The 27,050-nt window shown below is 34.9% G+C and overlaps 2 protein-coding genes across 2 annotated transcripts in view; one reads left to right on the top strand and one right to left on the bottom strand.

The window, feature by feature from the left end:
- The window catches only part of LOC142352993 (uncharacterized), a 52,494-nt gene that overhangs the window by 9,124 nt on the left and 16,320 nt on the right, over positions 1–27,050 (top strand). The window contains exons 2-4 of the mRNA XM_075405163.1: positions 1,147–1,402; positions 15,540–15,726; positions 17,575–17,791. Of these exons, the coding sequence (XP_075261278.1) occupies positions 1,147–1,402; positions 15,540–15,726; positions 17,575–17,791 (660 nt within the window). The remainder of the gene's footprint in view (positions 1–1,146; positions 1,403–15,539; positions 15,727–17,574; positions 17,792–27,050) is intronic.
- LOC142352995 (large ribosomal subunit protein uL16-like) overlaps positions 1–27,050 on the bottom strand; it is a 130,215-nt gene that overhangs the window by 88,818 nt on the left and 14,347 nt on the right. The window lies entirely within an intron of this gene.

The raw sequence follows: 27,050 nt of genomic DNA, 5'->3' as shown, positions 1-27,050 counted from the left end.
CCATTGTTGAAGCAGGTGTTAATCCAATCGAATGACCGCTTGATGCCTGTTGCTTGAGCGATTCGGTGGCTGTTTATTACTTGTTTTGAATTGTACCGGGGAAGTTACACCTTGCTTTAAAATATATTGGAGCTAAAACTGACATGACTCTAAAGAAAATTTTAAGTTTTTGGAGAGAAATTAAAAAACGCCGTTTTAACGATATCTAATATTGCTTGATCTCATATGTCCAAAAACAGAAACTGAAAAACTTTATAGAGTCCCCTAGTTTGTTGTGCTACGCACTACCAAAATGACCATTTGAGAGAAGTAATTAGCTCTGGCTGTTCAGCTGACGAATAATATTAATAATAATAATAAATTGTTCATTTTCTGTTATCGAGCAACACAAAAGAAGTTTATTTACTGTGCACAAAAAATATGTACAATGAAGTTCAACAGAAAAAAGAGAACACCATTAGATCATCAGTTGATCCGTTTTCAGAATCCTCACAATGTAGGAATATCAAAAAACTGTTGATTACGAACCGAAAGAAAATTACTATAGTAATTGAATCGATTTAAACACTTTCGAAATTTTGGTCTTAAGTGTAAAGAAAAGTTTGCAGCAAAATTTGTGGCAATTTAAGTTGAAAAAACGAACATGAGACTCATTGCAGTGATACTGCTGCTTCCAAATAATAGAAAGTATTGGTATTAATATTTGGAGGCAATCAAAATGTTTCCAAGATGAAACTGATCATTCAATTTCTACTGCTGAAAGACGCAAAGAGATGAACAACAACGGATAACTTCTCATCTTTTTACACTGATATTTCAGCTGGTTTATGAAGCGTATTAAAAGTTTTTTTGCCTATGTAACTAGCTCGTATATAATTGTAAAATTTGTATCTTTAACGTGACCGACATGCGCATGAATCTGTTAAGCAGAGAATTTTTAAAATTAAAAAAGAACAGTTATAACCAAATTATGATTTTAAGCACTATGAGACGTACATCATTGAGATCCAGTTTTATCTGCCGTGTCTTTTTAAATACTTCTGAAAATGGTTGATTTGTCGCATAGTCCATCAATCATTAAACTGTTTGGTGAAAATTTTGTTTGAATGAAAGTTTTTGGTGATGACTTATTTGTTTTTTTTTCAGGAAACATCTACATCATCTGTGTAGGTCTGTTTGACTGGTTCCTTTCCAGACAAGCTTTCTGCCAGGGTCTGGTCGGACTGGCTTTTGCAGACATCTTCATTGTGAGTTGGTACTACTCTGAAGACATTCTGACAGCCAAGATGCCCATAGATGGATACTGGCCGACTGGTGAGGTCGGCTGTGTGTGTAGAGAGATGTTTGTCAACATCACTTTCGCTCTTCTCATGTTCATCATTGTCATCCTCTTCCACGAAAGGTCAGCTGCTGCTTTTCGACTTCTTCAGCCAAATTCAGAATTTGAGATGAGAAATAATTTATTTACTTGTTTCCAGAAGAAAATAGAAAATCTATTTCTTTTCATGAATCCAGGCTATGATAGATCGAATACAATTTTTAGTACGACTAATCATTTTTATACAAGTCACAATGAACTGAGTACATTTGAAAAGTGTTACAATTTTTTTTTGTTAATTTTTTGTCCTGTTTATACCACGATGTTTCAAATTATATCACGTTGTTGAAATTTTCGTCATGGAAAATGAACACCATTTTTTCTCAGAATGAAAAACTAAAGTAAAGGATTTTTAAACTCAATTTTGACATCGCTTGCTCCTTACTTTATTGAATTCTAGGGTCGTAAAAATGACGCAAGCACTTTTTATTCAACATAACATTTGTTCTGAATAAATTCCAAATGTTGACTGTTGAAGTACACTGAAACTGTCATTGTTTGCTGTCTGTTCCTCCCTAAATGAGATTTTAGCTTCAGTTTAATTTTAGCATCAACGTGGATTGAAATTTTGATTGACAGATATTAATAACTAACAAGTCTTGTAAAATGTCTGAAAGAAGCTTGTCTTATACATGTGCGCACCAATATCATTTTTTCAGTATGCAATAATACATGTTGAAACTCGTGCGAATTAGAAAGCAACAATGGGGGGGGGGGGGGGGTAGGATGAATCATTATATTTGCTCCCTTAATTAATTGCTAATTCAGCAAGCTAGTACATTCATAACCAATACAAACTACATTTTTATCCTGCCTAAAATAACCGCTGAAATGGGAAAAACGTACTACACACAAAGCCATTACTAAGTTTATATGCTTTCCATTGCGTCCCTAAACAACCTCGGTTGAAAAAACAGTGAGAGAAAATTATGTAAATAATGTTGAACTTGTTGAGTGTTTTAGTACCCCTTAATTAAGGTTAATGACAATGTCAAAATATGAAACAGGCAGCTGTTTTTGTTTGTTCAAGCAGAGCCAAAATATGCGCAAAATACCATCTGAACGAATTTGTGTTTCGATATTTTTGTTGGCATGAAAAGGTTGCTTTCATTAAGAACGAAAGACGTGTTGATGGACATTGTTATCGAAATTCGCAGGTAGTCAATAAAAGTCTTGAAATTTCTTGAATTAATTTTCGTCATTTTGGGTGGTGAGTATGCAATATAAATATTTTTTGAGGAAAGTTTGAGAAATATCAAGAATTTGAGGAGTTTCCTCAATTATGTTAATGGGGCTAAGGTTTTTACATGCATTTCTAAAGGAAAAGCTCAGAAGTTAAAAGGTTTAACTCTATATCGCGCAATCAAAACACTTTTTTTCTGAATATGAAAGGCAGAAATTATGAAGGGTGTAAAAGCGATCTAATTAGATGAAATTATCAACTTGATAAAACGATGATATTCTGTGAATACTTTTCTGACCATCAATATTAAAAACGAGTGACGTAACAGTGATTCAATAATCATGCGGCTTAATACTGACTGATAAAATCATTTGATAAAACCACACATTATGAGGTCGCTTCACAAAATTTTCTAACCAGAGGCGTTTACAATTTTCAAGCTGAAGTTTCAAATTCAACATTCAATGACGCTCCTTTTGTGGTTTTGCATATAGCTTTACCACGTTATAAATGGATGAGTTTTGACTTTTTTGAAGTGCTGGATTTTATTTTATTTTATTTTGCTTCAGTGGTTTTGAAAAATACTGATGTGATAAATGATTAATGTGTTTTGTCTGATTGACTTTTAGGTTATTTTTGAATTTTTACAGAAGTGATATTTTTCCTTATTGAATATCATCAAAAGTTTTTCTCTGATGGAAGAAATATCCGGTGTTTTTTTAATGTCACGGTGTTCAAAGATTATTTAATTCAACACCTTCACACCAGGAATTTGTGATTCTCTTTCCCAAAGAAAACTTTGAAATTTTCCTTTTATATTTGGCTTGAAAGGACGCATTTTTCAAAAGTGCATAGCGCTGCTGAAAGCTTTCAATGGCTTTTTAATGTCCTTTGGACGTCAATTTTCTGAAGCATGTGATCAACTTTCACCGTCGCTCGATGGCTGAGAAGTAGTTTTGGCAATCAATCTTTGATTTTTTACAATAAAAAGATGAGGAAAATGTGAACAAACACCAATATTTGTGATCAAATAACTAAGACAAACAAGATAGAAATTGCACCAATTTGATTACTTTTTACTGTGACCATTTTGGTGTACCTTTGAAAACACATGTGCTAAAATGCGAACAATTATAGGTCAAGTATTGACCCCTAGAATAATTTGATTGATTGTGGTTTAAAATAGAACAAAAAGGACAAGAATATTGACAAGTTCGGGAAATCAATTTGAGTGAAGTTCAACTTTGGTTGAAGTGAGTGTGTTTGCTTTTTGATATGAATGACAGACGAAAGTCGCAGCTTACATGTTCTTTGATTCAATATAGAATGGAATGTGTTTATGGGTAAAAATAGTTCTTTATTCAAACAAAACAATCACATGACAAATTCATATAAACTCTGACATGGCCACTGTTTGAAATGACAAAATATTTTCCAATCTTGTTTGTTTTTGATGACTTGGTATTTGACTCAAAGATATAGAAAATCTGAGATTTGAAATTGTACCATATACAGGCAACTGAGAATCAAATTAATTATTGTGGTCTGGTGCAATGATTTCTATGCTAGCCTGGACTATTTTCTGAGCCCACCTCGCTAAGTATTGATTAGAGGAAGACATCACAGGTATCATTAGAAAGCCAAACCGGAGTAGAATTTTTCCTGGAATGGTTTTTGATTTTGACTTTTGTTGAGATATTTTGGTTTTTTAAATAAGGTTTTCCCTATAGTTTCGTGGGAGAATCAGAGGAAATTTCTTTGGGGGATTTGCATTGATAATTTTAAACAAATGTCATTGAAAAAAACTTAGTAAGAGGTTTCATTTTAATTTCTCTGGTTATTGGCTGCTCAAATTTTGAAAAAATATATTGATTCAAAAAGCATTCAAATAAAGTAGAGGCTTTTTTCGAATTAAATTTATAATGAAAGCATTCATCTGCCGGAAATTTCAATTTTTTTTGAAACACTGTACACAATTTACGTTCAAAAAACAATAGGGCAGAAAATAGATTTGCAGGTAAATGTGGAACTTTAATGATTGAGAAAAAAAGTTTGCAGGAGTTTGATTTTCAATTTATTGCAAAATATTTTCTTAACATACAGACTGCAATGTTCACGAAACTTATTATGTTGACGATAATAAGCAGCCACTCCAAATTATCAAATAGAAATGGTAAATGAAATTACATGTTTCAAAAATGTTTCAAATTTTTCCATTGATTTAAAATATTTGAGGCAATTTTAATGTTCGGTCCTTATAATCCCTAACAGGTAGTACCAATTTAGAGTACATCCCAGCTTTGTGATACCTGTGCTTGCACATAGCTGATATGCGATATAACTGATATCATTACTACAAGAATTTTTTTGGAAAGTAAAATTTGATAAAAGTGATTTTTTTAAAAAGTATCTGAGGTGTAGACAATTATATTTTTTAAAATAATTTTAAATAAACAAGCAAAAGTCTGACTGCATCCTTTATATTGATTTTAATTGCTGAGTAGAATAGGAAAATAGACTGATATTAGTTTTTCAAAAAATAGTAATTCGTTTATTGATTATTCAATTTTCGTAATGGTATTTCCCAGGCTAGAATTTCTAACAGTAGTAAAAATTGTAGATAAATGACAGTGCTGATTGATGGACTAATGTTGTTCCATATAAATTAGATCAGATGATTAAATTAGATCTGGTTTTCAAAAATTTTCTGATTTTTGGGTTTGTAAAAACCAGTTCAAAATGAAAAATAGATTCCAGGCCAAACCTGAGCCAATAGAATATGATTTGGTCTCTTGTGCTGCTCTAAAAATAATGACAATTGCCGCTAGGTTTTAAAATTTTGCTCAGCTTTCATTTTAACCACTTTCTGAATTCTCGGGATCAATTTGAGAACTTTTTCGTGCAATTTGTTTGATCTGGTGAACCGTACCACTTCGAATTCCTTTTTATTTTTCGAGCGAGAGGTTGTTGCTGCCAACTTTCTTCACAGGCCTGGAGTTAGATTTTTCTGCGTCACCGTCTTTGAGCAGCATTTGTAAGTATTTGTTCGAAAACTGAAGTTCTACTCGCCAGATGTTTTGTGCTCATTTTATAATTGTTGCTAGTGCATCACTTGCAGGACATTGTCGTGTTTTGTATGTATATTATGTTATGAATGTCTCTTTTGAGAAAGTGGAGTAATAATCAAGGCAAGCTCTGCTATAGTCGGCAATACTCCCGACATGGGGTAATAATGGAGCAATTTATCACATTCAAAAATTTGGGATTTAGATATTTGAATCGAACTCTTATTGCTTTTGTGTACACACCATAAAGGTGGAATAAAATGTAGGAACAGGAAATTTGCCATTCAAAATTGTAAAATATTCTTGATCGTCTTGAAAAATCATGACTGTCTTATAATATGTTGTTTATCTAAAGTGTGCAAAGTTGGGACTGATTTCTTTGAAACATACGGTTTACTGCTTTATAAGTTTTTCCACTAATTGCATTTAGTCTACACGGTAGATTGATTGGTTGCTACTGTGGTTATTCCTTCCTGTACATATATCCCAGTGCGATCCATAAATTTTTCCAGCGTCCCCCTCCCTCAGTTTATGTCTCACAGCTACCCGTCATAATGCACGTGAAAGATCCCGGATGCCATAAAAGATAACACATGAACACTTATCACAATAGCCCAATGTTTGTTCAACAATATCCTATTACCGCTATGGATTAAATCTAAATTGTTAGTCACTAATCAACTCTCCTTAACCACCGCACCCCCAGATCTCTGTCCGGTATATTTTGGTCACAACTTAGCACAGATATTTGAAAACATGTCTGCTAGAGTATGCGTGTGTTTCAGAAAAATCTGTTCAAGTTAATATGGCTGCAATATGCGCGCTAAGGGTTACTAACTGTTTTAACTGAGTATGTAAAAACTGAAAAACTGCTTTAGGTACTGCTGTTTAAGGTTTTTATCCCACCGTCCAAGGAATTAAAATTCAAGAATCACCAAAAGTTTGAAACCAACTTTGAGATTCCAGTGGTCGTATTTTGTGTTCTATGATTGTTCGCAGCTAACTTTTAAATTTTGAAAACTCAAAAACAAACTTTTTTTGAAAGTTTGATCTCTTTTGCTAATTCATCCAAGGCTGTTTTCAAACCTAATTTGCGACCCAAGGTGGCCAAGACTTCTAATTCACCAATTTGTCTATAAACTGCAAATTAAGTTTGCAGTCCTTTCAAGTTAACAATTTCAAATTCAACTGCAAAGTTTAGATTGCCGTAAGTAGTTTCGAGTTGGCCTCTGTTAAACATTACAAGTATATACACATTGCTGAAAAGAACTAAGTTTGAGTTTGTTGCTATTTTAGCTGAGGTTGGCCGTCTTTCCCTGTTGTTAACCCATAAACTAAATACAGTCTGAACTCAAGTCACAGTTTGTGGTGTGGTGAATCTTGTGACTTTGTGCAGTAGTATAGACACAGCTAATTCACTCCACACGCTATACTCAACTTTCTGGGCGAAAGTGGTTCAAATTTAGCTGTTCTAGTCTCAATAATAACCAGTTTAAAAAGTATTTTCATGCTCTATTTTTACTAGATTGTGACAAAATTTGCCCTGATCTTAGTCGTAAAAATTCTGATCAATTTCCATTTCGTCGTCTCAGTCGTAAGCTTAGCTAAAGATATCAAAAGTCGCTATTCTAAACCCTATCTTTAGTAAGAACCAGTTCTAGACCAAATTCTTCAAATTGCTGTATGTACTACTCGTGCATAATTTATTGAAGTTGAATTTTTAATGGCCTCCTTGTCTTGATAATGAAAATTTAGCTTTGACCGTAAAATTGTGGGGGGTTTAAAGTGCAGGGGGGAATTGAACACTATTTATGGAGAAATTTTTATGCAATCATGTTCTTAAAAGAACACAAGATGCTTTGTTTGATGAGAGTGGCTTTTTGACTGCTTAGGTTTTCTTTAGTCCTGTTTGGGATAAATTTTGAAAAGTTGTATTGAAATTTTTTCTTTAATTTAATCTTCAATTCGAATTATCTGGTTCTTGTTGGTATTTTGTATGCCATTTTCCGTTTAGCGTTCGTTTTTTCATCTAGTCTTTTTGGCTTTTCCGTCTATCCTGTCTTCAGAAACAGAATAAACTGGTAAATGCCGAAGCTATTAAGTCGTGGTGTCGTTCTGTTGAGTATTTGATAGTGGCTTGTGCAAGTTTCACTCGAACGTTTGAGTAGGCATTATTGAATAATGTACACGGGCAGTTTTGGTCGGTTGCAACCTCACCCCACCCCCTCTTTCATGCTCCCTCTCATACCCAAAGTTTATTTTTGGTGTGTGATGGGGGAACAATTCTAAACAGCTTGCCGTTTTTTTTTGTCGTGAACTATGCTAAAATTGGCAAACCTGAGAACTTTTTGGCTTTGTCCTTGAGTTCTGTTTCCATTATTTACCTTTATTTTGTTTTTCAGCGGTGGTTCCTATTTCATAAAACCTCCGTATAATAAAATTTAGGATAAAGACAACAAAAATTATTCTATATACTAAAACCTATCTTAGTTGCGACCTATCTTAGTTTCATGATCCAACTGGAACGCCGACTCTCAAATTTGTTCTCTAGATGGTCTGCATTTAGACATACAATCTTGATATGTTATATGTTGGCTTCACTCACATGTAGTAAAATAGCTAAATAATCTCTCATTCTAATTCCGATCTTGTTAAAGCAAAGATTATACCTGGACAAGATAAAGGCATATAAGTTAACTTTATAACGTAATTACTTCAAAATATGCTTCGAAGTTGTTCAAGCAGGCATACTCAAGTGTTTAAATATGGATTTGAAAGACACTTTTATGAAAAGGTTTCATGTATTTCAGTTTCAGAATTTGAGTACATGCGTACCTTGATTCAAAATTCTGTCCAAATTTTTCTCACTAAAAAATATAATGAAAAATTGTTATATCTAACTTTCAGTTATTTATTGAACGTGTACATAATTAAAGCAAATTTTAATGATCACTTTAATACCAGGAAAAAAATAAAATTTAGAGAAAAATAAAAAAATTCAGTTGATTGAATCTTGTTTTGTGTAATAAAACCTTCAAATTTCTTGACTTTATTATAAGAATTGAAGAATTTGAATTAATTGGTTGCACGATATTTTTTTCGCACCCAGAGACATTAAAGGACGAGTAAAGTGTTTTGAAATATGCGCTATAAATGATATTTGATCTTGGCTGTAAGAAAGAGTTGTTTTCTTTCCTTTGATTTGTTGTCACTATTATGTGAGCTGTGTTGTATTTCTTTTGATTGATTCAACTTTATTCTGGCCAATTTGTCGGTGCTTTTGGGCGTATGAATTACCTGGATATCTATACTAACTAGTTCATAACTACCTTTCAACATGATTAATATTTGTTCACAGCTTTGCCGCTGTTAACATGGTAGAAATCGGTGGTGACTAATTTAACTGACAAGGGTTTTTGAAAGGGTTCTTTATTAAATTTAGCGGAAGTCATGACAAGTATAATCCCGATTGCTCTTGAAACTCAATTTAGAGTCAATTCAATTTAAACTCAAATTGCCTTCGATAAAACTATTGTGTATTTTATCTGTGACGAGGTAGTAGTTACTGCAAACGAGACCAGTTATTAACCGTATAAAATGGTAGTTATTACCATTGAAGTCAGCTGACTTTTTGCGTGTATACCAATTTTGCTAGCGATGTTTCAATGTGTAGAGACTTTAATTGAAGTTTTGCTGAGACAGTTTGATCTCTGCGGTTCGTTTTGTTGATTTAGTAAACTAGTGGCTCTATTTTGCATCTAGCAAACTTGCAACCACAAACTACCTGAAAAATTTGCAAATTAAAGTAAAATTGATCATTATTTGCTCTAAGCCACCAACAGCTAGCTTCAAAATTGCACATAATGTACAAACAGTTGTTAAACCAAAATCGACGAAGACTTTCAATTTTCTGATGTGCTGGTGTTTTAATGTTTTCAGCTAAAGCCGATAAAAGCTAAAAATCGTATAAAGTTCTTAGCTAGTAATTGAAAAAAGATCACCTCATTATCTGTAAGCACTACTAATCAATCATTTAAGACCTTGCTGTAAAAAATAAGTTCACACAGTTAAATATACAGGTTTTTAAGGCTTTGATATACATAGTCGGTGTTTTTTTCAAAAAATTCTTTTAACATGCTCAAGTTTATCAGCATAGTAACATTGTCAACGAGCAAAACCTCAAATTTGTATGAAATCAAGTAATGCCGATTGTCCTATGGCATCAACTTGCAATTTAACGAATTTAGTGATATAGGATTTTGAGCCCCCTCAGTTTTAAAATTTTTGAGTCTTCTTTGCAATAGATAAGCATTGCAAAATCATTGTGAAATATTAGGGTTTCGGTGTGAAAAATATTCTTAGCCATTGCTTATGGTTTTATTATTGCTCTCAAACAAAATTTTAAGCAATTATATCAGTCCTGTCGGTCTTTTTCATGCTATTTTTCGCTTGACCGATTCTTCGTCTGACGCATTTGACTTTCGTCCGCAAAAACCGGATAAACAGGTAGCGCCGAGCAGGCATTAGGTTCTCTTAGAGCCTTTCAGCTTATACTTATGGTGTGTACTCCCCACCTCCCCTCCCCTCCCATCCCTACCCCTGCATATCGTTCAGGCCGTAAGGGCCCCGTGGAGCCAAAGACCCCCTCCAATCGTTGCCCCCGCCCCGCCACTATTGCCCCCACCCCTATCAATCCCCCCGGTGCACCACCCCCCCCCCCGCTGCGCTCACCTCACGCCGCTTCAATTAAGCTAAAGCTAGCCTCACTAAACCGTGACTAGCTACTGACAAAGCTAACTGGTCGTTTGAGAGCTATTCGCCCGACGTTAGTCGGTTATGTTTATATTACTGCTCAATATCGAAGAACAATAAAAAGTTCTGTTTCTCTACTGATAATTGACCATGCTTTGTTTTGCTTCCTGTTTGAGACTGGCTAAAGTTCAACCGCTTTAGGCAAAAAATTTGAAATGAAGTACTTTTTAAATTGAAGCTTTGCATGGCGAGTATGAATCTTTTCATGGTAATTTTTAGTATAGGATACGTGACTCTGATAAGTGACGGTACGAAAATCTAGCTTGAATGGAGAACTTCGTGCTGGTAAATGAAGACAGCAAGAATTCCAAAGTGACGCCAGCAAAGTCACGTAACTTCGCTTGAAAAGCGATTTTGGAAGTTTGAAATCTGCTACTGTTTATAGGAAAATCACATTCTAGAAGCTGGCGATGATGAGATCAAACCGTTATTCACAAGTTAAACGTGTGTGATTCAAGGCCATTAAAGCCATAGTTTGTCGTGTTTTGACGACTTGGACGTAAGATTTTCTAAGTGATTACCCTATTTGATACAACTTTGCTGGGAATGGGTACGAAATAAAACTCTGAACCTTGTTTTTGGCCTTGAATTATCTACATTGATTAGCCGCAAAGCGATAGCTGAGGCTATTATTGGCCTTCTCTTGTTTTATTTTGGCGTGAAGATTTTTGGGAGAGAGTTTTTTGTTCATTCGCGGGATTAAGTTTTTTGGTCATACGTGACTCACCTAACTCTTAAAAGTGATATCCTCCCTCTGAATTTGCTTTTTCTCTACTTTTATTCAAAGAGATAAGGTCAAATGAATGCGTGTCAATCTAATATAAGCAGCAATAAGTTAAACAGTTCCTTAACCAAAATATAACATCTCAGCATTTAAAAAAGTTTTTTTATATGCTCAAAATATAACATCTCAGCATATAAAAAAAGCTACGAAGCTATTGCGGCCATTTTCTGGCAATCTGCCCGCTAGATTTTTTCTTCTTTGAGACGGGACACTTAAAGTTTGTATTGCAATACATAGATAATGGCAAAAGATGATTCAATGTAGCTAAAGACGACTCTGGTCGTTTTGAAGTACGGTTCTTGCTTTGGTTCGTCGATATAATCTGAATTTTTACTATTCTGAATCTTGTATGGAAATCAAATAATTATCGAACCATTGCTTTTTTTTATTTTCCAGTCTAATTACTTTTCTATTTTGTCCGGTTTAATTTCTTTTTTTCTATTTCCCAATAGAATTCTATGCTTGATGTGAACAATTTTCTGGCTGTTAGGGTTATTCCTTTAACAAAAGGGTTTGGTTTATAGTTGCTTTTGCTCACATCAAAGGATGTTTTTAACGGCAGATAACGGCTCTTTTGGCATTTTACATGCAAAGTTGCCATGTATTAATGTTGAGACTGTGTTGCTTTTTGGGTTAATACTATCCCCTTTTTTACAATGCAGAGTATCTAATTTATCTGGCTTCCTTAGTTTTTGGTTCAAAGTAGGTTTAATCTGCCTAATTAGATCTATTAGACAGTAATCCGTCTGTTTGTACCTTCCACATCAAACACAGAAAATCCTATCCATTTGGCTTTTTCCTTTTTTTATACGTTCTTTTTGGCTTTTACCTTGACAGAAAATATGACGTCAAACTAGCTCAATTCAGGATGCAATTAAATTTTAATTAGAGTGGATTTTTGCATTTGTGCTTGATTTAACTGAGATCATAAATAGTAAGCGGAAATGAAAGAGATGAAATTGAATGTATTCTAAGATTCTGATGAAAGCAGCAACCTTAAATGTAAAGCCTTCTTTAATTAAACCTTTCCGAAGATATAAAAACGAGTAATCTAGTTCAGTTGTTTGAGTTAATCCTCATATTTCATGTTTTTATTTAAAAGTAAAGTCTATGACTATATGGTCTTTAGGGGGAAAAGGAGCTGAAAACACTAAACATTTGAATAAATTCATTCATGTTTGCAGTTGCGTAACCCTATTTACTCTTAGGGGAATATCCATTCAGAAAATTAGTTGTGTTACTCTGCTTAGAAACCCTCACCCCCGGGAATTGCATACGTAATTTTTTCACCAGAATCAATACGAGAACATATCATACAGTGTAGGGTTTATAAAAGATAAAATTGGTTAGGTCTAGACTATATATTGTACGTTGTGTTAGATTGCATTTCTGGAATTTTTGTGGCATTTTGCCCGCTCGTGAATATTATTGCCCTGAAATCATTTGCTACTACCTGTGTTTAGATTTGAATGCGTGTGTATCCCATTTTCCCTACTCAATTTCATACGCAATGATAGGAAAAAGGGGCAGCATTTTATGCTAACGGGGGTGGCCCGTACAAAATATTCAATATATCTCTATTCTGAACGCCAGTTTAAAAAAACCACGCTAGAATTTACCCATTCTAGTATGAAAGTAAAAAGTATTCCCTATTGTTTTCATGGCTATTATAATGGGCAATTTTGAGTGCATAACTGCGCGTGATAACGAAAAGTTTGAACAAAGTTATTTTTTCATTTGTGCGTCAGAACAATTAAAGGCGGGGGAATTTTAAATTCCTTTTCCTTTCCTTATGAAAAATACATGTCTAAGTCTAGCTGCCTTTTCCTTTTTAGTAGCATGTAGTTTTAATTGTCATCTTTTTATAGAGCTCATTAAATTAGCGATTGTTGTTTGCGGTGGGGATGCGTTAATAATGTCACTGTATCGAGTTTTCAGTGCCTTAAAAAAGAGGAAAATGTTAAAATCTAGGCGATTTTTAGATGTTTGTTGCTACATGTATAATTTAATGGATTGGGAAAGGTTGATTTACATCGAGGTAACCAGGTAAACTTCTGATGTGTTTTTACTAAGTTGAAAGTTATAAAAACCAGGCGCCCAAATAGTGAATGGAACAAATTGGGTTCTTAATGTTTGCCTGGATGATAATGAGTTTTTCCTAACCCAGACGGGGAGACATCAAAGGGTGGCCATAATTTGCCCAAGTTGGGAAAGGGTGGATGGATATATAGTTATATGGGGTACATAATAATGAGTGTTAGTCATCGCTGATTATGCAATGACATTTGCATAGTTTTCGCTATTTCAAGGCCGTATGGCCGGTGAGCCACCGCTAATCGCACTGAGACGTGAAGAAAATGTGAACAAAGTGAGCCCAATTTATACAGAGGCGATCATTTTATGGTTAAATATTTATCGGTGAACTAAAATTACCGAAAGCTCCATCGGCATAATTTATAATGTCAGTTTTTTTTTAATTTTTCCCCAGTGAAAAAAGGCCGATATAAATAACTTTGCAATTAAGATGTTTTATTTACAATTTGAAGTTGACGTGATGATAATTAATGGCTTTCTGATATAAATTTTTTTTTGAGTATTTAGGTCAATTTGAGATCATAAATTTTTAGCTTCTTTTAGTAATCTTGATTCAAAATCACTGGTAAATAGCAATCAAAATTATATTTTAATTGCTATTTACCATATCTATTTTGATTATAATTCTGATGCTTTAATTTCCTTATCTTTTGCATCTGATGTGTTAATTTTTGACTACTGTCAGGATTTATAAATACACATAGGAGTTGACCGACTACCCTTTTAGGGGAGGGGCTGTCTCTTAATTGACCTTTCTTTTAGTAATCATGGTCAATAAGTGATGCAAGTTTTTAGTACATGTTTTTTAGTTTCTAATGCTACTAGTGCTCGAGGTCTTCTCAATTGTGTTTGCGGTTGTAAAGATTTTGAAGCTGCAAAATTTTTGAGCACTTTTAAGCCTGTCGATCTCTAGCTTTTTTCCTAGAAATAGAGGAATAATTTTTGTGACTAATTTCTGCTAATTTAACAGAATTCTGTTCATAATGTGAGACACTGTCGGCTTTATTCAGCAACAAACAGTTGCTTTCATTCAGATTTCAAGGGAAAAATTGTAATTAGCACACCCAAGTGGTATGTGCCTGGATATTCCCCTCGCCGCTTTTCCTCAATAGTAGCTTGTTTGTTGTCAAACATCGCCGTTATTTAACAGGAAAACGGCGCTGTTTTCAGTTTCCGAATGACGTCATAAGAGATGAAAGCAAAGCGAAGACGAATACCCCCCTCGATTTTTCAAACCATTTTTGTTGATATAGTGTCACAATTATGTACAACTGAAAGAATATTTGTCGTTTTGAAGAAAAAAGCTGAAATTTACATGCAGGTTTGAATTTTTAAAGGCCTTATAATATAGATAATGCTTTGAAACAATCCGTAAAAATAAACAATTGATACACTGAGAAAATAAACCTGACAAAAGATCAAAGTTTTCCGCTTTCAATGAAAATTTAATTCAAAAATGTACGAAATTCGGCTTTTATTGGAAGAAAAAGAGCAGCTGGCACTTGATCTAAAAAAGCGAACATATTGTCATTTAAACTTGAATGAAATCCGGAAAAATAAAACTGGCGGCAAAGCTCAAAATGTGATTTTGTTCACGCGTTTTTTGGCCATAATTTTTTATGTAGCGTGACATGCTTCAAGTGTAGTGCGTTTTTAAAAGAACGATTTTTGTGTTTGTGTAGTTTTATGGTTTTAATCAAGGCCTGTTCGAGGTTGGTGCTTGTAAAAGTTGCAGCTTTTTAACTAGCAAGTGCCAATTCAAGTTTTAAAATTGCCAAAATGTTCTTGTTTTTGCAAAAACATGATAGTTGATAATGTTACACTATTTATGGTAAGCTAAGCTAAGCTTTTAGTATTTTATTATGCGGTATAAACTGAATGTAGTATATCGCCGGTGTTTTACGCGATGTGAAAAATGAAGAGAAAGTAAGAATTAATGTCTTGAAAAACACCTGCTTTTATGGCGCTCAGGAAAAGAGTCTTCACGATTTTAAAACATGCTTTGCATTTATGCATTGTTCTCTATTATTCATGTACATGAAGTAAAGGTTTGCAACAGTCCGTGCTAAAATTGAAGAAAATTTTCAAAGACAAAAAATGAGACTTGTTTTATTTCGATCTCTAACATGTGCTACCGAGAGGACCAATGGTGCTATCAATTAGCGATTTCATCAGCGTTGTATGCCTGAAGCGGGGAAATTACAGCAAGCAATAATGTTTTAGGAAACACGACGCAATAGTGGCGGAGACCAAATTTAACCAGAACCCACAGCTGTACCACATCCAGAGACAGTTCTCAAACAACAGTCACATTTCTTCCCAAGGAGGTCTCATCCAGCCAGGAATGCCCCCTTCTGTTGCTCTCCCCAACCAGCCCCACTCACCTGTTGTCGACCCGTACAGTCTTGAGGTAGTTTGCTGTTGATTAATTGCTCGCAAACAAAGTTAGAAGCAATTATTGTGGTCTTTTGTGTCTTTTCTATACAAAGTTGTTGCTCGACCGTTTCAATATGTTATTCTAGAATATTCTCTCGCTCATACCGACGTGATTTTTCGTCTTGAAAAATGGGATAAATAGGTAAAGTCCGAAGGCATTATTTCTCTTTGTAGCTCGCTTTGAGCCTTTGAAGGATCTAAATGTACAGATCACCAAAGCTACTGAGGAAGCAGAACTTCATGTTTCGTCGAAAATTTAGAATCTGATATGTTTGGACTCCTCACTCTTACCCAGTGCGATTGGCCTAAGTTAAAGCTAGCTACAACCTAGGCCGATCCCTCGCCTGATCGCGAAAATGAATTCGTCCGACGGTAGTCGGTGTATGTTTATGAACCGCCATGAATCTATAGAGACTAGGATTTTTATTATAGATGCAAAGCTGTAAGCAGATAGGGGCTATATTGCGGTGTTCCTGGTTTTCCTTTCGTTGTATGGCGCTCTTTTTCGCATTTGTTCACAGTAAAGCTGGAAAAGTCAAAATTTCTGAATCACTTCTCACTAACGCCATTTGCGTACTTGATGTCATTTCTCCTTCTCTCTAGCGAAAGTTTTTAGGGTCTTTTGCGTGATTAGATTGTAATCATACGCGACTTACCTCAGTCAATAAAATGACTTAAAAGCTTTTGAATCATGTGTGTAATAAAGATCCCTATTAAAAAGGATTCTGCGGAGTGGCATTTAACAACCCTTATTAATTTGTCACGGCATATTTTTACATAGTTTTTTGAGCGGCGTCGATTCAACTTTTTTTTAACTTATACCTGTATCTTCTTCTATCTGTGTTGTGCGGCACGCAAGTCTATTCTATGACGTTAACTTTGCCACCAGCTAAAACGTGAGCTATCATTTTCCAGAAGCTGAGTTTTTGTGTGAGTTTACGCAACGCAACACCGTAATTAGTGACTTAGTTGCTAAGCAGATTTTTTCATCGATTTCTGCTCTTATTTGAGTTCACAACTTTATTTTATGGCGACTTCAATTGAAATCATTTAAGATTTCTGTTTAAGTTTTAGTAAACTACCTGCCCATAAAATCAGCAGATTCATACAAAGTTAACGGATCTAAAAATGGCGAACATCTATCAATGTCACTTAATTTATTAATTGCTCTCAAGCAAAGTTTGTAGCAATTATATCAGCCTGGGGTCTTTGTTATGCTGTTTTTCTCGTGACCAAATTTGCCGCTGCCTTTTTTTGACTTTTCGTCCTCAAAAACGGGATAAACAGGTAGCGCTCGGAGGGCATTAAGTTCCTTTAGAGCCGTACAGCTTACTAGTCTCTATGTAAGCAATTCAGCGAACCTGTTTAGGAGACATAAATTTATAGTGTGAAGGGTAGTGCTTTAGAGTTTGGCCCCATCGCTTCACACCCCTCCGCCTCACTTCACCCCTCCCCCAGTTCACCCCTCCACCTCATTACACCCGTAACGCTGCACGCTCTATTCACTAGCGCTGTCCTCCACCTGCCCCCTCCCCCCCCCCCCCATAAGGCTCACCTCACGCCCCCTTCAATTAAGCATGACTCATCTATCATGAAACTTTGAAAATCGGCAACGGTGAAGAAACTCTGCTACAGGATTAGAGAAAAAGCAACACAATATTGTTTTATAGTTCATGCAACTATTTTTTATCTCAGCGAAAGTAATTGAGAACATTGCCACGCGGTTTTCGCCCTTTCCAAGTTATAGTCTGATAAATTTTCGATGGCCATAACAACCGCGTGGTAATATACCCAAAAATATTTTGATCACGGGTTCGTATAGGTGGATTCGCCGAGTGACTCTGAAAGTGAGAGTGGTCGTCCCCCGTGCTGTATGCCAGACAAGATGCGCACTAAAGTGATGACGTCACGACAGATGGTGATGCTGATGCTGGTTGTGCTCATGTTCTCATTCGTGAGGGGAGTTGTATTCGCCAACATGCTCAAGTACACCCAGTGTGCAATTGATGATGGAACCCTCTTCCCCACCTGTGAACCGGGTTAGTTGTCCATAATTATAAGAAACGACCTCACCCCCCCCCCCCCCCTCCATACATACAGCTCCGTTACAAGAATATGACCCATCTTTTGTTTTATGTTAGGGGTAATGCCCCCCGGGACCCTCTTTTCCAACTAAATTATGCTGTTGATAAATCAATAGTAACGGCCATTTCATACCTTTGATTGATGAAAATAACGGATTAATTTGTTCTCTAAGGTTTGTAAAAAAAATGTTCACGAGTGGTAAAAATGAATATCTGCTTTAATACAAAATTAGTTGCAATTGTGGACACTTCCGAGCCGATGCAATAGTTGATGAGTGCTTACAATTATCTATTCCTAATTTTAACAGAACTTAGCTTGTTACTATTTTTATCCCCTTTCTGATGACAGCTTTAAATGATTCACTATCCTTTGAATTTAAATTGCCTCAAATATAAATTGTGAAACCTTTCTGAGGGCTTTAAAATCTCTTCATTTTGATGAGATATTGAAAATTTATGAAGTTTTACACTCGGTGAAATAATTGATCCTGCTTTTTTGAGGTGCGCTGTTGTGTTGTTTATTTGTTTATTTTGTTAGTCTGGCGTGCTGTTAGCAGCCGCCAATTCTGGTGTCTGTTTGTTTGTTTCATTGATGTATGTCTTTGTTGACACTGTTTACATACTAAGTAATTGATTCGTCTTCAGCACTGGTATATTGTTCGCTGATTGGTCAGACAATTTGAATTACCGCAAGTCTTAGTCAGGTTCAGGGTTGAAAATAAACGGCACTAAAAACTTGTTTTCGGCGCCTAAAACGGCATAAAAAATCAGTTTTCGGCTGAAAAATTTATTTTTCGGCAACGTAAGTTTTTACAAGTTTAGGTATTTATCAACCACAGTTGTTTTATTCGTACGTGTCAAATGTGTCAAGTTACTCTGCCGCAATTTGTTAAGATTTGCGTTTTTTATGTGTTTATCTGAAGCACAGTGATCGGCAATATGGTTACTTTTTGATACATGGAACGATTTGCCACATAAATCGCAAAAAACTAGAAGCTTTTTCTCTTCGGTGGATAAGATTTTGAGGCAAGGATGTTGTTTTACAGCCTCTTTAGTTGACGTGAAAGGCGCGATTTTAGGCATAGTTAAATAAAGCTGTTAATTACCAGTTCAACAAAGCGCGAATGATAGATTTGCGATGACTAATTGCGCGGTAGAAAGTTGGATTAATCCGCTTTTACTTTTGTTCAATTAACCTAACTTCAAATTACCAGTATAGATCTCCGGCATATAAATTTTAAAATCGGCGCGCAATTAGCCTAAATCGGCAAATTCGGCGTTTCGGCATATGCCGTTTATTTATAACCCTGGTCAGGTTTAACAGTGATATGAATTGACATTTCTGTGCATTAGGGAACATATTTCTGTAGGCTGTCAATACATTGAAAGAATCTTGCAAGATTTCAAGTTTTTCCCATATTTTAGAATGAACAATTTCAGTCAAATGCTTAAGTAAGGTGAAAGATTTAAAAGGTGAAAATTATATTTTTTTTGGTTTTTCTCAAAGATGGTGAACTTTTTTATTATAATTTAATAAAATTATTCAAAAAAGTATTGTGAAATTTTAACAGTCCAGTTCTGGGCTTTGCTTCAACTTTTGGCTGCACTCAAATTGTTCAAAAATTCTTTTTCGCATCTTAAATGACAAACGGCTGAAGTTTTCAATAATAATGATTGGGTTGGTTTTAAAAAGACAAAGGCTAGCGTTGATGATGGGGCGTTCGTTATGGGTTTGCCTGCAAATTTTGGGTAATTTTTGGCTGAACAGCAGGTTGCTAATTCATGTCTGCTTAGGTTCAACAAATACCATTTAATTTTCAGCGCATCATTTATTTTTGTGGGGTCATAATAACCTCTCACTCGGCTCATCCCGCGTGACAGGTCAGCCTAATACCAACATTAGCCCGAACGAAGGGGGTAATTTGGGCTATTTTGGGGGTTCCTAATATACCAAGCTATTTTGCCTTAATACTACTTCGGGATAATTAACAACCAGCTAATTAATAACAAGTGCTTGACTTGTAAAAGCTAACTAAACAAAACACAAAGAGCTGAAACTTAATTGGTAAGCATAACTAGGCTATACGGCGTCCCTAAAAGGGATATTACTAGTTATTATTCGGTAACCTGTAATCGTAATTACCAATCAAGTTCGAACTACATCACATTTCATGATTAATACCCCTGCAGCTAATTTTTGCACTCGATATTTGTCAAGTCAATACTTCATGCTGATTAAAAATTCATAAACTGAAGTCCAAAAATAATTCGACTGCCCTAAAAATTATTAAGGTTCCGAGAGTTTTTTTATTGAATTTTAAGATGTGTTCGTTCTGGTCCAAATATTTCGTTTTTTTTTTGGGGGGGGGGGGGGGTTGTCTTTGAATTTTAAATCTCAACGGCGTTTTCCACTGTTCTGAAGGTCACTCCTTTTTTATTCGAGGAAAATTTACTGAATAAATTTTTAACAGAAATGAAGTTTTGAAAAAAATAACTTAATTTTGTAAATTGGTATTTGTAGGGTTTTTTTAATTTTAAGTTTCTTGAATTGTGAAAAATTCCAGAAGCTCAAGAATGTAACAAATTATGATTAAGTTGCTCTAAAATGACAAAAATTCTGAGCTGAGCAATTTTTTAAATTGGCAACTTTCGGTTTTGTCACCGTTCTTTTTAATCAAACATTTACTTACTTAAAGAACTAAATTTACACGCGATGTTTCAATCAAAGAAATACTGCTGAAGTTAATAAATTATCCAGCCGCTCTTCAGTTTAGCATTATTCATCTTTGAAGGTCACGGAACTGCTTGATTGAACAACCTAATACAAACTCGTTCACAATTGTACCCAAATAAGCCCCCCTCCCCACCCCACCCTAGTGGCCAGTATCTCTTTATTAATTAAACTATCTCTGCCGCCTTGAGCAACTGGGTCGCGGTTTAATTCAGAGCTCTTGACCAAGATAAAAGTAGACTGCTGAGTTAAGTCTAGTTTTGAAATCAAGACAAAAGACTCGTTTAAGACCTTTTCGAACACTTAGTTAAATATTAGTCAGCGTCAGCTAATCAGACCACATGGTACAGACTTTCGTTTGTTCTTCTTTGCAAAATGGCAACCAACCAGCCTTGTGCAAAAGTCGCTTTTGCAAAGCTCTGAATAGCGAATGCTTTACTTGTTTAATCTAAGCGTTGGTACCTGGTGCTTTTACAGTTAGTACTAGTTAGTAATAACAACTGTCATGGTACACTGAGCAATAACTAGGTTATGTTATTCTGAATGAATTAAGGAAATCTAGGGCTTTCTGCTTTGATTTCTTAGAGTGCTTTCAATTTTCTCTCTCACTTCCAAATAATTGTACAGTTAGTTATTCATTCATTGATTTGTCAAAAACAAACAAAAAATTAAATGGTACATGTGCGAGCCACACAAAAGTATAAACTAAAGACAATCAAGCGGGCTTATTTTTTGAATTAATTTGGGTGCCTGGACTAGCTCGCAAAAATATTGGCCAAAATTTGCCCAATTCGGGTGGGACTAATTTTACGGAAGGATGGAACCTGTGTGTTATTGTTAGCTTTTGAAGTGCTGAATTTTTTTGACATTATTTTTGAAAAGAGGGTTTTTAGAAAAATTTTTTGATTCTGACAGAAAATACTATCGAATAAATTTGCCTTTGTTATTTTGATTTTACAAAAATTTTTACAAACTTTTTTTAAAGAAGCAGAGAATTTTGATTTTCATGTTCTAAGAATTGAACATCATCTTTAAACGCGTGATCCAGATTCTTTGACATTTTAGCAATGTTTTGATTTTCATAAAAGCTGAGTGAATGATTATACAAAATAAAAACAATAACATTTAAAAGGTAAGTTCGGCATAAATCTCGTCAGAATGCGTCAGTGGTTGACTTTGAGATTAATGTGTACTTTTAATTGCCCCTGGAAGTTTGAAGCAATTATTGTAAAGGTATGTGTGTTTTTATGCACTTTTTACTTCAATATTTTGGATTTTTTGCTAGATCATTCTGCGATTTAAGTTGACTTTCACTCTTCAACAACTGGATAAATTTTCTGTGCTCGAGAGTATTTTGTGCCTGATCACTTCTCTCAAAGCTTAGTAGGCTCTAACTGTAGGGTTCACCGAAGCTGCTGAGTAATCAGGACTTCAAGGCGCGAAGGACATCAAGGCGCGAAGGACAATTTTAATTTTGATAGGTTTAGACTCCCTCCCACGTTTTCTATACCCCTACTAAATACGGCGGTCTCCCCCAGCTGAAGCTAGCGAGAACCGAAGCCAAGCGCTTGCCGCTCGTTAGATAGCAGTCCGTCGGACGATAGTCAGTTTGCTCTGATTTATGCGAGAACGAGTAGGTATTGACGCTATCTTCAATCCATTCCCCCGGTCTGATTTTTTAGCACTTCTGTACCTTGTAGAAGACTTTTGAATTTTTTCGTTAACGAACAAGTAACGATTTGCCTTCTGAGAACAAAAATTTTCAAAACATTCAGCGTCGTAAATATCAGCAGCTTCATTTCAATTGAATCTTTTTTAATAGCCGCCTCAGCATCTCAGGCGGCTATTATAGGGCTCCTATTTTTACGTTTCAAAGAATTTGAATTGTATTGGGGCGCTGTCTTTTTTAAGATCTTTTCACACATTCAAATTTGTGAAATACACGTATTGAAATCCATATTTTTGAAGTCAAATTGGAGTTGTGATTTTGGTCACGCAGGAACAGGAAGTGGAGTGAAAAAAGCGAGTGGTTTTGCGACGTGAACTTTTTTTCTTTTTTTTTGCTTTAATTTTAAAGTAGAATGAGAAAACGGTGTTTGAACAAAAATTCGCTTTCTCGCTAGTGGTTTTTTGTTCCAATTTCACTTTGATTTTTACTGTTTTTTCGTTTTTTTTTGGATCGAATTTTTTTTCTTAATGGCTTTCCAAATCAATTATCAATTCATAGTTAATTCTCGGCCTAGTTTTCCCTATCTTGCTAGTGGTTATCTATTTTTTTGCGGCATTTTGACATTGATTTTCTGTTTTTTTAATTTTTTTATCTGATTTTTTAGAAATGGTTTTCTTAATTCACTCATAGTTCTAGGTCTACTTTTTTGTTTAGTCAATGAAAATTCTTTGAATTGACGTCAGGACTTGTCCTGCTGTTTTTTACCTTGTCGAATAATTTTTTTTTGCTTTACCTTAGTTCACAGCTTGTTCAACATTTTGCGTGAAATCTTTTTGACTTCTCTAGGCTAGTTTCACTCTTTTCTCATTCTGCTAAAAGTGTGGTTACACAGCAGTTGCCCAGCAATGCAATTAAAAATGAACAGAGTTGGTATCAAAAAACTAAATCAGAATTAGAAACGGGATAAATCACCAAAGCCCAATTTTAGATGCCCGCTACTCAACTTTGTTCTTATTTACCATCTCTAATGCTTATTGGTATTGATACTAGCCCCTGTGTCCTCTCACTACGAAATAGGAGTATGTTCAGCTCCGAAATGACATCAGAATAGTTCGCACTTTAAAATTTTTTGTGTACAAAAATCATTTTTTCCATTAGTTTCTTTTCTTTCAATCCCAATCTTGTTTATGGGAATCAACGGCGGCTATTTTCCGGCAACTTGCCGGGTATTTTTTGAAATTATTTTCGAATGTTTCCTTATTCTAGATTTTATCAAATTGTTTCGTGACCAACATAATTAATTACCATCAAATAATTTTTTCGCAAGTATGTTAGTCTTGTCAATCGTTCTATGCTTCTATAAAAGCATTAAGTCTGCAAATATAGGATCCACCGAAACTGCAAAGGAGACTTAAAATTTCTCGTGTGAAGGGCAATTCTTGGAGGCTTCGAGCCCCCATTTCCCTCTCCACCCTCCTCACCCCTCTTGAACCCCCAATTTTGTGCTCCCCTCGCTTTGTCAGTGTAGCGTGCTTAAGTTTAAGGTAGTTGCAACGACTTAAGACTGCCAGTCGTTTTAGAGCATTGTGTGCGACGTTAGTTTTGAAAGTTGTTTTCAATTTAAATTTCTTTAAAAATCAGAAAATTCAAAGATCTCTCGTGTGCTTCTTCGTCTTGGTTTTAAGAATTGAATTCTTATAAATAATACCTCGTCCAGATGTTCAAGCATTTCTTTCAGTGTTTTGATTTTAATGAAAGCCTAGTTTAATGAAAATGGTGTCTAACGAATAGCAATTACTAATCCGTAGGTTAAAAAAACAGAAGCCAATCAGTGTAAGATACTTTGATATCTGGATTCAGTTGGAAAAATCAGTTTCTATTTGAATTATTTTTCTTGATTGTAGAACTACAAACTATATTTAAAGAATGATAAAAGTGTGAAACAGAATAGTTTTTAAATCTGTATCAGTTCCAATTAAATCTCAGTAGAATAGGTTTTGAGGAACAGTTTCTGCTACCTTTGTACGATCTTCAGTTGTTCCTTTTCTTTCTACTTTACATAACCTCAGTGTTATTTTTATCCAATTTAGCATCCATTATTGGTTAATTTGTTCGTTGAAACGATTTATTATCACACGCACATATGGTGTAGACGTAATTCTTGTGGGTGTTTTTTTTCTATACAAAAAATCTATAGTATGTATGTTTGGTAGACTTGATATTGACTGAAAAATACAAAATCCAGGCTCACCCTGAATAAGCAAAATGTGCTTTTTTGTTGTGTTTTGTCTGGCACAGTACAAGCAATGTGGCTTTAGCGCCTGTTTTCCAGCATTGCTACCGTATCACCCTCGTTTTATTGCCTGGTGTGTAAACATTCCACTCCAAAACGGGGAATTACAATGTTGTAAACAAACATCCGATTTTTTTCGGTGGTGCCAAATTGTTCGCTGTCCTCTACAGCTCCTTTTTATTTCTGTAGTATGGGCAAAGTTTTATTTGTTTTGGAACGTTGTTTGTTATTAATTCCGTCGCATTTGTCTACCGAATATATTAGAGATACAAAAATGGTGTTAATGGTAGCAGCCCTGTTCTTTCCATTGATAGAAAGTGGAGTCACGTGATAAAGTTGTGATGGATATGGAACGGAAATGTGGGAAAATGAATAAAATAGTCACAATTTGTTCACGCGTTTCCCCCTCAGGGGGAGTCATGACGTTGTATTAAGTCACATGCTCCAAAAATGAAACTTGCTATGATGTTTATTTTTGGTTGAATAACGTGAAAAGCGAACGTTTTCAACTCTCAATAAAGGATTGAAAATTATCAAGCATAATGCGTCTGTGACTTTATTGTTTTTTTTTGTATACATGCATGCATATATATGCTAAAAAGGAAAAAAATGAGCTATAGTATATTCGCTTTGTAAAAGTCATTAACTGTGGATTATGGTACAAAATTAAAGTTTAAATTAGATAACTGCGCCTTGAATTTTCAAGGCAAGCGATCCTAGATTTTTATATACATGTTTTCTCTTCTGTCTTCATTCCTAAATTGAGCAATTTTTGCTGTATTCTAATTAAACCCATGTAATTATATCTCCAATATCCGAAGGTGTTATAATTCGATGCTTGTAAATTGATAAAGTGGGAAACTGTAATTGGAAATATGGGAATTGATTCAGGTGTATTTCCAGGGAAATTTGTTCACCTTCCGTGCATAATTTCAAGGTTGTGTGCGTCGCATTTCGTTTTGAAAAAATAAATATTAGCTGGAAGCTGTAAAAATTATGGATTATGACTGTGAGTCACAATTTGGTCAACTTCATGCATTTGTTTATCTTTCCCGTTTATCAATTTATATGCGGCACCATTTTTTCAAATACATGTTCAAGTACAGGGTCAAGTAGGGTTAAGTTTGAATTATTATTTGCATTTTAGTAAGTTATGATTTTCTGGCAATCTGCCGGGTATGTTTTTAATTGCACTTCGATGATTTTTTTTCCGCGTTTAAAATTGAAAACTTTTTGCAAAGTATTGCAATAAAATAGTACATTTCTTTTTTTTTTTACGTTTGCGACGCTTGAAATTTTTTCTGTAGTAATATGAGGATTTTAGAGGTCAATTGAGTGCTTGATTAATTAACTTTTATTAAGTTTTTCGTTCTATAGGCCAATTTTGTTATTATGTAACCAAAATCTGTTTGTTTTACAAATTGATGCCGATGTTTTATGTGGACATGTTTTGTTAGTTGATTTTATCTAAAATATGATATTGTCAAAATTATATCCGAAAATTTTTGCAACTCTTCCGGAAAACCGTCAAATTAGAAGGCCTAGATGTAAATTATATTAGTGGAGCAAAACTAAATGTCAGTTCTCTAATTTCTAACTAAATTTCAGGCGCCAAAATGTCAGGTGAAATACAAAGTTTGATAACAAAGTGGGCTATGTGAAAAGTGTTGAACATATAGATACAGTGAACCCAAGGTTATAAAGTTACGTTATTGTTTGTGCAGATTTGTTTATTGACCCAAGGGACAAGGTGAGAAATGAATTAGCGTAATCATTTCTTATCTCGACTCAGTACATCTCTGTCGATGAGAGAAATTCTCCCAAACTCATGTTCAATCTGATTTAGTTTTATTGGGAGTAATAATCACAGCCAACATTTTTTCAACGCAGTTTACCGTACGATGTGTAGTTATTTTTGTGATTCATTGTGAAATTGAAGAGATTGATGTTAATGTGATTGCAGTTTATTCAATCTCAAATTTAAAATGAGGTGGAAAATTGTTGTTTGGTGAAATTTTAAATTTGTTCAAGTTAGATTAAAAAATATGAGAACTAGTTTATTGTGTACTACACCGAAAAGTAATATCGAAGTTGGAAAAAATGTGTTTTTATGTTAGTGAAATCTCGATAGATTTTTCTTCAAGTTGCAACTTCATGACAATGCTCTTGGCTCTACAAAATAACATCAAATGACCATCAATACACCACATCTCTAAATTCATAGGAAAAAGCTAATTCACTGGTTTTCCGACAAATGGGCTGTTGTTGCAATTTTTTTGAGATCTCGATCAGCTGCGGATTATGGATAAGATTGTGAAGTGAATCGATCGCAATTTAATTTTTCATTGGTCTTCTTACTCGGAATGTAAAAGGCTTTGCTCCTGTCTTTGTGCTCCTTTCACAGTGAGGCTAGACACCGCAGTGAGCTATCTATAACAAAAGCCAGCCCCTGTCGTTTCAGAACAATCCGTCTGATGTTAGAGAGAGATTCTTTTTTTGCGACATTCCTAAAAGTTTGAGG

The sequence above is a fragment of the Convolutriloba macropyga genome, chromosome 14 (assembly GCF_964194025.1).
Source record: "Convolutriloba macropyga chromosome 14, txConMacr16.3, whole genome shotgun sequence".
Classification (NCBI taxonomy): Eukaryota; Metazoa; Xenacoelomorpha; order Acoela; family Convolutidae; genus Convolutriloba; species Convolutriloba macropyga.
The sequence above is the reverse complement of the archived record's forward strand: the minus strand, read 5'-3'. Positions and strand labels throughout refer to the sequence as shown.